The sequence below is a fragment of the Nestor notabilis genome, unplaced genomic scaffold (assembly GCF_000696875.1).
Source record: "Nestor notabilis isolate BGI_N333 unplaced genomic scaffold, ASM69687v1 scaffold3343, whole genome shotgun sequence".
NCBI classification, from domain to species: domain Eukaryota; kingdom Metazoa; phylum Chordata; class Aves; order Psittaciformes; family Psittacidae; genus Nestor; species Nestor notabilis.
The window spans coordinates 13,676-28,554 of NW_009922221.1; the positions used below are offsets into that span (position 1 = coordinate 13,676).

Below are 14,879 nucleotides of genomic sequence, written 5' to 3' on the forward strand. Positions count from 1 at the left end.
CCCAGTGTGGGTATGATTCTTCCCGTCTTTGCTGCAGCTGTTCATGGGATGTGGGGTGTATGAGAGGTGTACCTCTAACCTGGGTCTCATCCCCACAGCTGCCCCGTGAGAGCGTGTTTCACTGCGGCGTCCTCTACGAAGACTCTCTGTACTCACCGTTCAGAGGGCAGCTGGAGCTGCACGAGGACGTCAAGATCTACATTGAGGAGAACTATGAGCAAATCAATGTCCCGCTGCCACGGTTTGGAGGGAGTGACCCTGCCGATATCATCCATGATTTCCAGCGAGTAAGGAGCTCTTGGGGCCTTTGGGGGTGTAGCACGGGGCTGAGCACCAGCACCATGCTATCACTGTTGTCCAATATGTCTATGATGATCTTATTACTGAGCTGTCCTCCTTCCCAAGACCTTCTCTGAGGTTTTCCAACCTGCTCATCTTGCTTGGTAGGGAGGTCCTTGGACAAGTTTGCTGTAAAGCAATTTTATTGTCTTCCCTGAATTCCCTCTTTTCACCTGTTTTCACAGCCACATTCCATAGCGAAGGGCTCAATTCCTTATTTTCTGTGCTTGGAACACAGGGTCTGACAGCTTATCATGACATAACGCTGGATAAATGCTACGTCATCGAGCTGAACACCACTATCGTGATGCCCCCTCGCAACCTGTGGGAGCTGTTGGTTAACGTGAAGGTACAGCTGCAGTCCTGCTTATTTTGCATGCTCTCCTGAAGCTGGCTTGTGGGTGCCAGCTGGAATGCCATGGGAAATCAAAACTGGTCTAAGTCAGCCTTGGCTCTGCCAGAGCTGAGCCTTCATGTAGAGCGAGGGCTTTGATGGATTTAGCTGGAGTATGAATTTACAGGCAGCACAATAACACTGGCACGACAGATCAACCTGACAAGGGTGACATGGAGAAGCAACAGATTCCTTCCCTCCAGTGTTCATTGGTTGTAGGAATCAAAGAAAGAAACATTTCCCTCCTTTCGCTCTTACCGTGGTTATTGCTGTGGTTTGCTATTTGCAGAGCTCTTGGTGGCCTTCAGGGAGTACCAGGCCTTCAGCTTTCACCCTTTTGAGGGAGAATCTGTGCTGCCCTCCCTGCTGTGCTGAGTACAGCACCACACTTGGGCTCATATGGTTTTGCTCGCAGCTGGTATTAACTGGGTTTAGTACCAGGAGTTTGGTTCAGTTCAGAAGCCCCTGACTGAAAGCAGTCATCTTAAATAGAGTGCTCTTTAATCCTAACAGCAGGGTTAAAAAGGCAAAACAGGATTTTTAAGACTGCAGAAGGTGCGTATCTATCTCAGCCTTCTGAAGGTAAAACCAAGCACTGAGCCTGGGTCTTTTACTCCCTTCTGTGAGGGTCTGTTTGAAAGGAAGGGAAGGAAAAGAAAGGAAGGGAAGGAAAAGAAAGAAAGGGAAGGAAAAGAAAGGAAAGGAAAAGAAAAGGAAGGGAATGAAACCAACAGTCTAATTCTCTCTCTTAAATTCTCTTTGCTCACTTGCTGCTACACGCTGTGTGATGAACATCGTAGGGGTTCACAGGCAAAAGGCTGTGCCTTTAGAGATGACTGATCTCCAGTCCTTGTCCAGCTCCCAGTTTGTTTCCTAGCAAGTCCTTTCATGCACTGTGACCATCTGTCAACTGTGCTGGGAACCCTGCTGGTGTGTGACATGCATTTACTTACAACTTGCTTCTGACCAGGGCAGGTGACCAGCCCGTGGGGCAGAGGGAAATGGAAAATGCAGGGTTACACAAGCTGACAGCAGAGTCCCAGAAGAAAAACCAAGAGATTGGGAATGCTGGTCAGGTCTTAAAATAACGGATATAAACTTAGAGCCAGTGAAAATTGTACTATGTCTTTATCAGAAATTGAATTTTAAAAGGGGGTTGCAATACAATAAAAATGGGCTGATGTGTATGGTCTTACATATCTCTTTAAAGAAAGCACAAAGCAGGTATGAGTTTAAATATCTTTCTGATTATTGGGATGAGTAGGTGTCCAGTCTATCTGGGGCCACCTTAGGCACATTGGTTTTGTTGAGCTTGGTCTTGAGCTCAGAAACAGTTTTTTCCCGTGAAGCAGTGGAACAGGTTGCCCATTGTGCTGCCATCTTGAAATCCTTGGATTTCAAGACCAGACTGGGTAAAGCCCTGAGGTCCCTCCCCAGATGAATTATCTCTCTCTCGTAGCCTGTCATCTTCATGTCCACAGGCAGGGCCTTGCAGGTGGCCTGTGTCAGGCAGAGGGGGCACATTTCCTCCTGCTGCAGGGACCTTCATCACCTGATGAATTGCCCCACTACTGTTGGTCCCTGGAGTCGGAGACTTTTGCTTTCTCTGCATCTCTGAATCCAGTCGAGTCCCTAAAGAATGAGACTGATTTCCAGCTGAAAGTTTAGTTTTTAAGTGGCTTCAGTCTTATTTCTAGGACCGAACCTCAGTCCAGCAAATAAACATCAGTGGTTTGCTCCAGCAGACTGTGGCAGCACAGGGATTCACAGAAACCCCTTTGCCCTTTCTTCCCTGAGCAGCCTGGTGCTGGGGTGCCCCTTTGCAGTGTGGCTGTCACCATGTATGCATTACCAGGCCTCTTGTATCTGATTTTTTTGCCTGTAAATGGCAGCTCTGCTGCTTCTTGCAGGCTTTATTCTGCATAGGTGTGTCAGTTTCGAGAACGGCATAAGTCTTGAAGAGAAAAGGATGGAGGGATGCTCCCCTGTGCAGCACCAGGAAGCTGGGAGATGAACCACTTAAGTGATGGACAGTCCACACCTTTTTCAGAGTGCAAGATGCTCAGAGCTTTAGTTTTCTTAAAGCTCTTGGCAGAGAATTGAAGGTATCATCCTTGTTGCACAGTGCTGCCACAGAGGGGTGATGATTCCTGACTACTTCAGCTGCCACAGCGATTTAAATCTGAAATAATGAAGAAATGGGTTGTGTGCATGTGTCTCTCTCTAAGCCCTCTCACCAGATCAGGGATGTGGCCAGTCCTGAGCCCCAGCCCTGGGTGTTAATGTGACAGCTCCTGCCAGTAACTGCATATATCGAATGCCCTCTCCTGCACTCTCCCACCGAGAATCAATAATTGACTTTCTTGCAGAACTGTCATGTTAGTGTAGGATAAACTTCCGCTAATCATCTAGTCCTCCAGCAGAGGAGAGCTTTATTGATCCAGCAGGATATGCCAGCCCAGCAGCACAGCACAAAGACGATGCGTTTCCAGGTACATCTCTATGGAGGTAACCAGTCCTGTGGTGGAAACTGAAGAGGTAGTATTTGAAATCGTGCTGTTGTTGCTTGCTTTTCCCATTGATTATATTGGCCCCAGGATCTGCTAGTTCTTTTATTTCTTCTTAAGGAAAAGGGACCAGAAGTGATTATTTACTTCATGGCCTGGTTAGCATCTAGTGTGCTCAGAAATGACCGCCAACCCAAGCTGTACTTGTAACACAGCTGCTTATTATGGGGTAAGACTTTTTAGCAGGTCCTGTTGCAACAGGACAGAGGGTGATGGTTCTAAACTAAACGAGGGGAGATTTAAGCTGGACGTGAGGAAAAAACTCTTTACACTGAGGGTGGTAAAACACTGGCAGAGGTTGCCCAGAGAGGTGGTGGATGCACCACCCCTGGAGACATTCAAGGCCAGGCTGGGTGTGGTTGTGGGCAACATGATCTGGTTGAAGATGGCCCTGCTCACTGCAGGGGGTTGGACTAGATGAACTTTGAAGGTCCCTTCCAGCCAAAACTATTGTATAATTCTATGATTACCAATGCCCAGAGAACTGCAAGGTGGCCTGGCACCCAGGAATCAGCTTGCAGAGTCTTCAATGCCAAGTAGAGCAATGCCTTCCTGCAGGAAAAGTGGCAGCCTCCCTCCTTGGGATGCTCCCAGGTACCCCATTTTCTCCAGCCCATGGTGGCTTTCTGCCATGTCTCTTTGTCAGGCAGCCTCCTCGTTACTCTGGTGTTCATAGTGACCTCCACCCCAACTGCAGGGAGCTTGCATGTCCTGCTCTGCCTCAGCTTGCTCCCTGCTGGGGGCTGCCTCCCTGCACTGCCGCAGAGTCCCTGGACGATGGCTGTGGGGTGATGGAAGTATGCTGAGAGCTCTCTGTTCCCTGAGCACCTAGCATGACCTTGCAGGGTGGTGTGATTGAATGTGGTGCCCATGGCCCATATGTAGTCTTTGTTACTGTGGGCTATAGGGGCAGGAGATCACTGTGGCTGTGCTGAATGAAACAAAGAGGAGGGGGAAACGTGGAATACTCAGCAAGCTGTTGGAACCCAAGCAGGGCTGACACTTCTGATTTCTGCCATTTTCAGTGGAGTTCCTGGGATTTTTGTTGAGTCTTGATCCCTCTCCAGAGAGGAGGGATCCAAGTTAAAGCTCTGCACGCCCTCCTTTAAAACTGGTGTTAGTTTATAACAGGGTTGATCCTACACTGGCTTCATCCATTCACTTTTTGGATCTAATCAGTTTTGTGTGCTCTGGGCTAGTAGCATGGGACAGTTTGCTGCAAGGTGAAAGAATTGTGTTAACTGGACGCAGTAAGTGGAGTTTGAGCCATCAAACTTGGATTTTTCCCAGTGTGTCTGTCCTTGGCACTCTGTGAGACAGTTCTGTTCAAGGAGATCATGGCACCATTTGTGCTTTATTTTGGTGGAAACTGTGTCATTTCAGAAAGGGACATACCTGCCTCAGACATACATAATCCAGGAGGAGATGATCGCCACCGAGCACGTCAGTGACATGGAGCAGCTCGGCTCCTTCATCTACCGCCTCTGCAGCGGCAAGGAGACCTACAGGCTGAAGCGGAGGAGCACGAGGAGACGTAAGAGCCTTGCCACGTTCAGCTGTCCTGACTCGCTTCCCCCCAGCATCACAGTTGTTACTGCTGCTGTTTCAGCCATGCTGGCCTCTTCATGGCAAGAGGGGAGATTTCCTTGTGGGTGTAGGCACACAGGAGATCTTTGAAGGCGTTTCTCATCTGGTTCATCTAAACCCAAACCTGGGATGCTGCTGCTGCAGATGGGTGCTGGCTGCTGTGTTTCTGTTGCCTATCAGCCTAGTAGAAACATGGAGATAATGGTTGCAGAAGCCAGCAAGTCCTTTACCTCTGGGCTCCTGTGGCTGAACTAATAGTGGTGCTGGTGGGAACTGTATGGAGAATTTCCCTAATGGAGACACTGGCTCAGTGGCAGCTAGTCAGAGCAGAGCAGATCTGCAAATTACCCTTAATCAATTAAGTTCCTAATAATATGGAAAAAGTTGTCAAGAGGGAAAATTAGACTACCTTAAAATGATTTCATGAAAATCAGCAATATGTATCTTATATACAAATGGTAATATTGCTGCAAACCCCTCCGTTAGGGAGTGTTTTGCAGCAGTATTTTGCAGGAGGAGTGCAGTATTTGTATTTATTTATGTTTAGATACTGCTGTACTTAAAGGCTCACCTGTAGTCAGTTTGGGTTTGGGCCTTTGGGGAAGCAGCAGGGTGCATAAGTCTCCATGGCTGTAGGTCGTGGTTGCTTTCCCAATGGGAGCTGCACAGTTGTGCACAGGGCTGCTGGCATGCCAGCTGCTGCGCTCATGCAGCCCTGGTGCTGTCCTGTTTGTCAGCAGGGCACCACTGGGGTTGCTGTAAGAAGGGAGTACCTGTCTGGCAGAGCTGCCAAGAGTTGAGGTCTTGCAGTTTAAGGGCATGGGGATCATTCCTTGTTTCCCAGAGATGCTGGGGCCATAGCAGGATCAGTGGGGATACAGACGGCTACGGAGAGGTGGCTGTTTTAAGCTCTCCTTGACTGCATTCAGAGTTGTGGTCTGTACCAGCCTGTGACTTCTGCTGGTTTCATGAGGCTTTCTGGTCTCTGTGATATCACTGAGATGAGATGTTGTCAGCTGAAACCAGCTGTTTCCAGGCAGCTCATGGCAGCTGTTACTGCAGAACCATGGCCCAGACAACGCGGCTGTTCTTCCAAAGACCACGTTATGCTGCTTTTCCTATGGGCTGTGTTGTTCCTGCATTTCAGTGTTCAGCAGTTGCACCTCATCTGCTTGCCTTCCCCCACTTGCTGCAGCTCTTACAGATTATCATTGGTTGAATTTCCCCTCTTCTCTCTTTTAATCACTTTTAGGCATCAGTCGACGTGAGGCTGGAAACTGTCATCGCATTCGTCACTTTGAAAACACTTTTGTGGTCGAAACCGTTATCTGTGGGAAGTCATGAAGCCACTCTCCAGATGTAACCTTCCTTGGCTTTGCTTGCACACACATGCTCTCAGTCCTCTCTTTAGACATGGTAATCTGTCTTATTTCTTTTACTCCCTCCCCTGCTTACGCAGCTCTAACCTCTGGGGTCCATCACAGTGGATTCTCTTCTCTCCCCGTTACCTGCCTGAGACGCCTGCTGGGCTTAAATTTACACAGTGGTGAAAGATAACCTGGGAGTAGATGCGGCTTCTTCCATACCACAGGATGGGAATCTTCTTTGGAAGCAAGTTAGGTGTAGAAGGGATGCCCGAGAAATAGGAGTGCTGGAAATAGGTTGAGGGATTTCAGGCTGGTATAGTGTTTGGAGGCTGCCTCGGCACTGAGACAGGTGGTGTATGCACAAGACGAGGGCTACTGGTTTAGTGCTTATGTAGTGACCAGAAATGTGTAACCAGATGCACTTAGGAAAATAATAGTTGTGAGGTTACAGACAGGGTGGTTCAGAAAGTTCAGCAGAAGGAGCGTTTCTGCCCAAGCCCTGCTGTGGTGGTCCCTATGAAGACCAGGTATTCAACCATTGAAAGCAACCACTTTGTTGTTTTTATGGCTCCTGGTGTCACCCCTCACATCTCCTCCTGAACACATGGCTCAGTGTGACTCACGGAGCAATGCAGGGTATCCTGGTGGGTGTTCAGGGTGGACAGGAGGCCAGGGCAAGGAGGTGGGTTGGGAATGACAGAAATGACACAGCATGTCCCTGCTCCCCTGCCACAAAGCAGAAGGTGAAGTGCAAGGCTGTGTAGCCCTTCCTCTAACACACAGTTGGAGCTGCTGTGGATCCTGGGCAGATCTGCTGTTGCTTTGCCCATGTAAATAGAGGTGAATCTTGGATGTGAGGTGTCAATGCTCCATTGATGTCCCTTCTATAAGCCGTGGCTGTGGGTAGAGCTGGGTGGTTAACTCCAGCCCTCTGTCTGTCCTGGCCAGCTCTGCTTGCTTGGGAAGATTATGTTCATGGCGTCTGTCTTCCTGAGTTGTCGAGATCCCATCTGTGTGCGGATGGGGTGCCGTGCCTACATACAAAGAGGTGTCAGCAGCAGAGCTGGGAGTTACTGGCAAGTGCAGAAGCAGATTTTTTTAATTCACTGTTTTTAACAATGTGTGTAATCTTGTTTATCGCCTCTGATGAAAGCTGGTTTCATAGTGCTTCCTGTAGTCCAGCAGTGTATCATGTTATCTGCAGGCACCATTCTAGTACAGGTATTGATACGAGGCAAGATTCACCTGATCAATATACTGCAGAGGAATTGTGTGATTGAAACTACATTTCTGTTGATCATCAGACAGAAAAAATGACGAGTAATTAAATATCCTTCCCTCTGTTCCATAAATATAGTTAAAACTAATTAGGCTCTTGAAATGAAGGCAGGTTTTTGGCTTGAAAGAATGGAGTGAGTTTCAGCTTGGCACATTCTTGTTAACTGGTTTCCAGCAAATCTGGACTTGTTCACCATCTGCTGAAATTCACAGCTTGTTGTTTTAGAAGAGGAAGGATAAAGCAAATGCAAGTACAATCATTAACTCAGCACAACCAAAAAAGTGAATATGTTTTAGAGTAAAACTTTTAAGTAATAATACAGTGAGTTAATTATGTGAAAATAAAGCAGGATCTCTAAATGGTCAAGTAATGCAATAGGTATTAGTATGTCCTTAGTGCTGAGAATTTATTTTTCTATATAAACAGAGTCGTCTATAAACGTCAAGTTTTAACAAGTAGAGGAGGACGCTTTGGTTTCATTCTGCTTTAAGCTTGATGTAAAATGAAGAATTACGTGTACCTCATGCAGGTTGGTCAGGAAGGTTTCCCACTGCCAGAGAGGTATTTGCTTTTCTAGTGTTGTGTTTTTCCAATGGTAACTTGCTGCTAGACCTAATCTTTCATTGCTGAGTGGATGAGAAGAAGTGGGTAAGAGGATTGGTTTCCTTAATGGAAGTGCTGCAGACTGGTAAATTTAAGCCCTGAGTTTATTTCTAGGAGCCTAAGCCTGCACTCAGGTGAGCATACAGACCTTTTTTCCCCTTCCTTCTGATTCTGCATGAATTAACTGGTCATTGAATATGCTAACTCTGTGCAATCCCGCAGCTGTAAGGACAAACCTTGTCTCTTTAAAGGTGGTCACTGTTTCATACAATGAGAATGCAGTTGTCTAGAGAGAAAACATAAGATGCTTTGTATATTTTGTCTGGTAGGACTCTTACTTCTTAGGAAAAATCCATGGGATAATAAAATCTTTTACCTCTGATCTGTACAGTGTGTGTTTGTTCAGAATGAAGAGCACGTGCCTTCCATGAAGCTGTTGCTCATGGGAGGCAGCAGCTGGATTGCCCTGGAGGGGACAGCCTGGTGGCATCTTGGAGCTGGGCAGTAGGAGGATGCTGCAGTGTGGAGGCCCTTCCTCATGGGGATGGGAGAGCTGTGTGGGGATGTGGCTGAGCAGCCCACTGTGGAGCTTGTCCATGTCTGCAGGCTCTGCAGGGCTTTTCCCTTGTCCTTCCGCTTCCCTGGGACACCCAAGGGCAGCCCATGGTGGGACGGTTGCTGCCAAACTGAGGTCTGTGAAGCTGCAAGGTACCTCTGCTGCTTGATGGTAGGTGTCTGACCTCCATGCTCAGCCCTGCTTCTCCTGCTGCCTGAGTTCTACATAGACATTTGTCTGCTTGCAGATGTCCTAAGCCTGCTGTTGCCCCCTGGCTGGCTCTGTGGGGCAGGTCTTTGAAGGGCTTCCCTCCTCTCCTTGTTGCACACAGATACGTGGTTCCCTCAGTGCTCTCCTGAGCTTTCTGTGCCCCTCTTTCATCTTTCTGCTAGGGAAGTGTCAGAATATTGTTCCTGAACTCAGCTGATCCTCTTTCCTCAATCAGTCTCTGGTCAGTCAGTGAGGAAGTTCAAGTTTTGCTTGTTACAGTACTTTCTGCTGCATTTTGCATTTGCGTCTTCAGTATCTGCATGCTTTTTCCATTACTGGGGTTCTGCAGAAGAGAGCTGCATCTTACAGTAACGATGTTTGCCAAGGCCTCTTCTCCCAGGCTGGCCCAGCCACCTCTGCCTGATGGCCCTCTCCTTCCATCAGCACTGGGCTAAGGAGGCAACGCTGCATTACCCCATGGGGAAGCCGACCTCTTCAGATGTGTTCACCTTCTGAAGGTCAAAATGCTGATACAAAGAACATCACTGATGCATTTCAGTAAATCTAGTCACCAGTAAGTCAGCCACCTTGTCCCCAGAGCAAAAGAAACCAGCTTGTGTTCTGGAATTCTGCATTTTCTTTTGAACATACTCTCTTGGTTTGGTTTTTCATTTCCTGAGGCTGCGTCCATTGCTCCTTCCTCTTAGGAGGCACGAAATAAGTCAGTTCTAGTTCCTAATCCTGCTCATGCTCTGCAAAAAGACTACTTTATTTGAACAGTGGCCCATATTAAAGCAGGCAAAGTAAGCCTGCTTTAAGAGGTTTTTGTGGCAGAGGTGCAGTTGAAACCCCAAGATATGCATTACTGTGATGGTAGGTAGCACCTAATACAATTTACCTTTTAATACTTGCATATTGTAGCATGGCTCAGTGGTTTTTTAGCTTTCCCAGGCAGTGCTCAGTAAGACAAGGTTTTAACTCTAGAAGCATCCACTGCCGAGTTCTGGTGGATTATTTTGAAGTGTGCTGGAATCCTATTAACTTAGCATTTGAGGGGAGGGACCTCAGTGTCTCTCCTAAACCAACAGCAAGCTCTTTATTTGTTACAAGTCTTCTACATAGCATTTACAGTCCAGTCCTATCCCATGAAGTGCAGCCCATTGGGGTTTCTACAGCCTTGGGATGAGCAATGTTCTGGCCACAATGGACCACACTGGCTCCAGCATGGGGGCTGAAGGACCTGTGTTTTCACCAGCATGATGGTGAGCTGGTTTTTTTGATGCATCTTGTTGATGCATGGCCCATGCTTCTGGGCAGGTGGCAGGAGGGCTGCCAGGTCCCTTGGGAAGGGGCAGTGAAGAATGGGCAATGGGAACGCCACCACTGGTGATGCCACGAGGCATGGGAAGCTCTGTGCTTGCAGGCATCCCATGCAGCAGCTCTGCCCACTGCTGCCAGGGATGTGGGATGGCTGGTCCACAGGGTGTGCTGGGTGTCTGAAGGGCTGCACTGCTCACACTGGCTTGGTATTATACTCCACAAACTGTTTTTTGGCTTTGGGAATGAAGAGGGATTGTTGGGCCACTTTTATGCTGTAAAGACTGAAAATTATCTGTCCGGTGTTACCTTGTGAGTCGGCTCCCTGATGTACATACCCAAAATTCGGCATTTCCCACTTTGTTATGGTTTATAAGACTTCCAGTTGTCTTTACTGGGAATTGACTGCAGCCCACTTAGCTCAACATGATCAGCCATCTGATACATTATCTTCATGTCAAGCTAATGAAAGCCTATACTCAGAGCCCTTATACATACTTAACTATGTGCCTTAGGATGTACAAGTTTTTCTCAGGCATTTTGCTGCCATCGTTCTGAATTCCCCCCAGGACATTATAAAAGTGTGTGGCAGATGCTGTCACAGCTTCCCAGAGGGAAAAAAAGCATGATTGGGCAGCTATATAATCTAACAAAAATAGCTCCCGAGTTAGTGTCCCATCTCTCAGGTGAATGCCTGTTTATTTCCCTTTTGGTAAGTACAATTCCCAATGGGGGCATTAATGTGCCAGTGAAATCAATGAGGTGCTGCGGCTCCATCAGAAGGAATGTTTTCTGGATTAAATGAACAGAAAGCTGAGTGTGAGCATAACCTCACAGCACAACAAGGTGGGTGGAAGCTGCTAAACTTCCTGATGCTAAGCTGAAGAATTTGTTCTAATAATGTTTTAGTAATAAAGTTACTGTTTCCTGTTTTGAAACAGTTTTTATCTAAAAATGCTGAATTAAAATGGTCAAGTAACATGGTCATAGAACATGTTCATTTTGTGTTAAAAGAAATACTTACGTTGACCAAAATGTCAACAAAACATGAGCATTTTTTAATCTGTGCTGGAAGAACCTGAGCTAAAGAACCTAATTGTGGTTCAATCTGATTTTTTGTTTTTTACTATTTTACTTTGCTTCATACCCCACCAGGATAAGTCTCTTATTTTCTATCCAGTATTCAGCCTTACTTGCCAACAGGCCCCAGTGAGGCTGAAGAGGGAACTGGAGCTTGAAGCATCATTTAGATCCATCCAACTTGTCATACGAAAATGAGGAGCCTTTGCTTCCTAGAGAGTAAGAACATCCCTCGTGGATGATCTTCGGGGCTCGGTTTAGGAGTTTCTGCATACCTCAGTCTCCTAAGTTAGACACGATGAACCCCCTTGTGTGTCAGATATTTTTGATGACTGGTATCTTTTAAAACAAGACTGACTTTAGGACAGGGCGATGCTGCCTGTTGTTCTCCCTGGCTGCTGTGTACACGATGCCTTGTATGTTGGGAGCTTCTGCTTCTCTGCATGAGGACTAGACCCGCTTACTTTGAAGTGCAGCTGGCTCTGACTTGCTGTGTCTGCAGGTAAGGAGGTAAGTGCTGGGCAGAAATACCCATTGGGATGTTCCTGCGTGCTGTCTTGTAGCTGCTGCTTTCAGTCTCTGTTGTGTTAAAGGAAAATCTCTTCATTCAGGCTGGAGCTGCTTCCACAGCAGCTTCAGCTGATCCCTAAGTGACCTTCCCCATGCCCATAGTCTCCTTTTGTGTAGTCCCTCTTCCACAGCTCCCAGGTGGGTCTTGCGGGGCAGAGCTCTCCCCAGCAAGTTGTCACATGCCTCATGCCCCATCGCAGGGGATGTCCCCAAAGGGCATCTCCTTACAAAACATGGACCGATGATGTGCAGCACAGCCCAGAGCTTCAGCCTGTCTGTCGCTGGGCTGTGACTAATGGCCTGCTGGAGGTAATGGGAGGATACTGCAGAGATGATAGAACATGCAAGGCAGCCTTGCAACTGGGGCTGATTATATTGGCTTAGGCACCTCTTCTGTAAGCGGGTCACATCGGACGATGGGCCAGAGCTGCGTGCATTAGTCAAGCAGGAAGAGCACATGGTGCAGGGATTGCTTGACAGTTACCAGCACTTTAACTGCTTTGCTCTTGCTAAAATCTCAGAAGAAATGGGTAGGTTGAAGAGTGAATGATCAGCTGTTTTGTTAAGTTTGCTGAGAATATTTGCTCTCGGAATATTGCTATTCATGGTGAATGTGGAAGGTGTTTGTGCCAGCTCTAATTAACCGTTCTCGCTAGCACAAAGATGTTCTCCAGTGGAAGCCAATGGGTTATTCTATTCATTTGAATTAATTAATGTGAAAAGGCCAAGTATGTAATTTCATACTTGAACTTTTAGATCTGTGTTTGAATTGAAATCATGTTATGCAATGATTGAAGTATTCCCATGGGGAAAGAAATTTCAAAAAAGATGACAACTTCATGTTGGAGAAAACCTGACAAATTACAATCTGTTGTTTTTTAGAGGGATTTCTCCAGGATGTTGCTCTGTTCCCCCATTTGTTATTCATGGAGCAACTTGTTCTTAGTAAAGTAACAGTAAAGGCTTTGGATCAGGCCCCAACTCGTTCCTCACTCTTTTCAGATGGTGATTTTTGTGGTTGCCACTGCTAGAGTGATTCAGTCCTCATGAGCCGTTCCCCCTTCTCCAGATACTGCTCCATGTCAAAACTCAGGGAAGCAGCCATAACCTTACTTGCTTTGGCACTGTGAATACAGGTGGCTGCCTTCTGAAAATGCCCCTATGCCAGTGGTGGTGTCAGAGCATTACCCTTTGCAGAGGTTTTTGGGGGTGCCGCCTGTCACTGGTCCCCAGGTACCCTCTGTTGCAGCGTGGCTGTGTCCCACAGTACCGAGGAGGCATGGGAGCTGCCTGTGGGTCAGTGGGCAGTGACTTATCAGTGCACATCAGTAAGGAATTTGGCAAGCTGGATTTGAGAAGTGAAAGAAAAGTAGAGCTCAGTGGTTTTGGACATGTAGCAGCCTTTGTGGTAATTGAACCATTGCCACCATGTCAGTGGTCTCTGGGGGGGGGAGTGCTGGAAAATGCAGACCATTGGAGTACCCTTTAGAGAAAGGTTTGGACATGACACTGAGCTATGGATTTGGTGTTGCATGCTGAAAGTAGCAACTTCAGGCAGTGTTTTATATGACTGATGTCTTGATGTTATACAAGCTAAGAATAACCGCTGGAGGCCATAACAATAATGTCCAAAAAAAGAAAAAATACGTATTTGAGGGTGGAATAAGCCATGCACAGGCACTTAGTCTACAGGCTGGCTTTAAAACCATCTGAGACTGGCTTTGCACGCCTGCAGCCCCAGCTCGAAAGCAGGGAAGGCTGTGTGGGTTGGCAGCCCCACGCTGCAGGGTTGCTCATGTCACAGGTTGTGCTGCTGGTGGCTTTTGGTTTTGCAATGACATTAGCAAGGTCTCAGGATGAGTTAGGGCTGTCAGGCTAGCTGGGGAGGATTGGCTTAGTATGGGGGGCTGGGTGCTGGCTCCAGACTTCAGAGAGCGCTCCCAATCCTTGACCTTCCCCAGTGCTACTGAAAATGAGAAGCTTCTGATACATATTTCAAACGCCCCTTTAGATGTGGCACAGTAGGTGTGCAGCTTGACGGGGGCTCACATCCCTTTGCAGGGCACATACTACAAAGGGCTTGCAGCACGCTGCCTTTGAGGCTGCCTGCTGGGGTCTGAGGTGCTGACACAACCTCCTCGTTAAGAACTAGCAGCACACCCAGTGATGGAGCAACACGGGAACAATCCCACGGCACCGCACGCATCACCTGCTTGCACACAAGTCTTCACTGTGTAAATGAGGCAGACCTCCTCCTCCCTCGGGCAATGAATGTGGCTGGGAACAGCGAGTAGGTGATTTCCCACTCCACCACCGGTTATAACTCTCTTTAAACGTGTTGGGTTTCCCTTGGAGGGCAAGGTCATTGTAAAACTGTCCCCTACATCAGGGCAAGAGTGGTTGGCCCTGGGACCTGCTTGGCTGGGCACAGTGGAATGGCAGCCCTTTTGGGGCAGACTTGTGTTTGTCTCTGTCATGCTGAGTGGGAATGAGCAGTGAGCCTCATCTGAAGCCCCTGTGCCTTGGCTGCCAGCTGCAGTGACAGCCCTGAAGTAGATCTTTAGCAGGAGCTTAGTTGTATTTTGGGTTCAGGAGGTCACAGCTGTCGGTCTCATTTCTGCCTGAGCCCAGGACCTGAGAAGGAAATGAGGGCCAATTAAGCATACTCTGTTTCCTGCCCTATTTTAGCCACTTGTCTGTGTTCACTTGAACACATCCAGGTCCCTGCAGTGCCAGGAGGGGCTCCTCTCCTGGCAGCAGCAGGCCAGGTTGCTGAGAAATGGGGAGAGAGTTGCCTGATTCAAGTGCTTTGAGAAGCATTTGGAAAGGAAGTGTTTAAAACTGATACTCATCCACCTCTCCAGGAAAAAGGAACTCTACAACTGTACGGACAGTTGCAATGTAGCTTGGGCCTCTCTGAAACACAAGGCAGGCTTGGGATCATGTCTGAGCTTTGTAACAGCGTTTAAAAAGAAGATTCAATTAAGATGTCATGGGTATAAATGCTTTC

General features: G+C 47.6%; 1 protein-coding gene across 1 annotated transcript in view; it reads left to right on the forward strand.

The window, feature by feature from the left end:
- The window catches only part of ITM2C (integral membrane protein 2C), a 7,286-nt gene extending 797 nt beyond the window's left edge, over positions 1-6,489 (forward strand). The window contains exons 2-5 of the mRNA XM_010011508.1: positions 99-287; positions 578-688; positions 4,684-4,834; positions 6,140-6,489. Coding sequence (XP_010009810.1) covers positions 99-287; positions 578-688; positions 4,684-4,834; positions 6,140-6,231 — 543 coding nt within the window. The 3' untranslated portion in view covers positions 6,232-6,489. The remainder of the gene's footprint in view (positions 1-98; positions 288-577; positions 689-4,683; positions 4,835-6,139) is intronic.
- The last annotated feature ends 8,390 nt before the right edge of the window (positions 6,490-14,879 follow it).